General features: G+C 42.7%; 1 protein-coding gene across 1 annotated transcript in view; it reads left to right on the forward strand.

The window, feature by feature from the left end:
- The window catches only part of LOC118323107 (microtubule-associated serine/threonine-protein kinase 1-like), a 43,612-nt gene that overhangs the window by 27,179 nt on the left and 14,531 nt on the right, over positions 1 to 1,902 (forward strand). The window contains exon 9 of the mRNA XM_035655031.1: positions 575 to 676. Coding sequence (XP_035510924.1) covers positions 575 to 676 — 102 coding nt within the window. The remainder of the gene's footprint in view (positions 1 to 574; positions 677 to 1,902) is intronic.

A 1,902-nucleotide genomic window follows, 5' to 3' on the forward strand; every position in this document is an offset into this window, starting at 1 on the left:
TTGCGAACTACTTTCTTTATAATTTATTTGTAGAGAATGCATAAGGCAACGTCTATGAAATTAGTCATAACCAAAACAAATACATCTGTCCTCTCAGTGACTGGGATGATTTGATGCTGTAGAAGGTTACTGATGGACAGATTCACCTCAAGTCTTCTAATTTCATTCAAACTTGTGATGCCTTTGGTGAGACACGAGACTGAAATGTCTGCGGTAAATGGAGGCTAATTGTGCTCGAGACTTGCCAGAGCAGATAACAGGTATCATGGAATTTCATCGCCAACCCAATTTTGGCAGCTTGATTAGATCGCTGTGATTACTGTGGGTTGCCTGATTTTGGTTTGATTGTGTCTGCTGTGTTTTTCATGATCAGATATTCTCACAGGCTTTTGAACACCTGTCTTTGTCACTCCGTCTTTTTGTCTCTCTTTTAAATGCCTACAGAGCTGTGTCTGTATATAAGTGTTGCATTAGGTATTTTACTGTCAGGTGGCTTTTTATAAATGTTGTAAATGGTGATGTTATTCTCCTCTCTTTATACCTCTTTGTCTGTCTGTGTGTCTCTCTCTGTCAGGCCTTCGAGCGTTCAGAGAGCTCTGAGGTAGCCTTCGTCACAGAGTTGGCAAAGAAGCTTCTCTTCATCATCTCCCGTCCTGCCAGACTTCTGGAGTGTCTGGTAAGATAACACACACACACACACACGCACACACACACACACACGAACACACACACCACACACCACCCCCACACAAGTTTTCGTATTTACCCGTCATTGCGGAAAATTCCTGTTCTGAAATTTACGATCCTCATCCACGCCCTGCCCTTCATGGCAAGAACATCTTCACCAGCTCGTGTCCCTCTTCGTGACTTAAAGACAAATTGATTTTCCTTTAAATAAACATGAGCCACAGATACTCATTTGTTAGCCATTATGAAGCATTTAAGCACTCTCATGGTATTACACAGCAGGGGTAAGAAAATCAGCAAACACTGAGGTAAATGTCCAGCTCCGTCTGGATGGGATGACATTTGCATTTAAGATTAAATTTGCCCTGGCCACAGTACGACTAATACCAGGCAAGCGCCCCCCGCTGCCGGGCACCTTCTAGTTGACTCAGAATAGAGCTGGTGACCATGGTGTCATTTAAAGTTGGAGGATGCTCTGTGTGTATTTGTGTGTGTTGTGCATGTGTGTGTCATCTAAGCTGGTTTGTTTTCTGGGCAACCATGCCCTTCATAACAGTCTTGTGTCCCTCTCTATGGTCAGGGCCACGCTGACGTGTTTTTTGATCCATGAGCGACAGCTGAAACAGTGACATGGAAGAATTGATTCACTCGATGTAATTCCACCCTCGTTTCTCTGCATATTCGCTGGCATTTGGAATGCACGTGTGTTTGATACATTACACTTTCCTGGCATCGCTCGGCCAGCCAGGTTTTGGAATCAGTAGTCAGGAGCTTGCAGCATGGTGCAGTGGATGAAAGCCCTTCTCCGTAATGCAGACATAATTCTCAGTGTTTGGTTTAGGCATTGGCTCTTATGCTGCAGCTCCACCTGTTGCGTTGTATTTCGACAAACATCTTGGACTTTCTGAGCACAGAAAAAGATTTATTATCACCAAAAAAGTATTTGTTTTCTACTACCAGGCAGACCTGGAGACAAAAAAAACAAGATGAACACAACAACAACAGGACCAATGCAGAAAGTTTCCACTCCCACTCTCCACGTTGGCTGCACCAGTAGCATAATGTGACACACAAGAAAGTGTTTAGGCAAACTTAAAGTCCTGTGAAACTATTTCAGAAAACAATAGACAGGTTTTGCTATGAAAATACAAAAAATATTTTTTATATTTGTGTTACATCACAAGAGATAACCAAAACAATTAACCTGCTGTACCG

This window comes from Morone saxatilis, unplaced genomic scaffold (assembly GCF_004916995.1).
Source record: "Morone saxatilis isolate NCDOM2014 unplaced genomic scaffold, NCSU_SB_2.0 Contig14, whole genome shotgun sequence".
Lineage (NCBI taxonomy): Eukaryota > Metazoa > Chordata > Actinopteri > Moronidae > Morone > Morone saxatilis.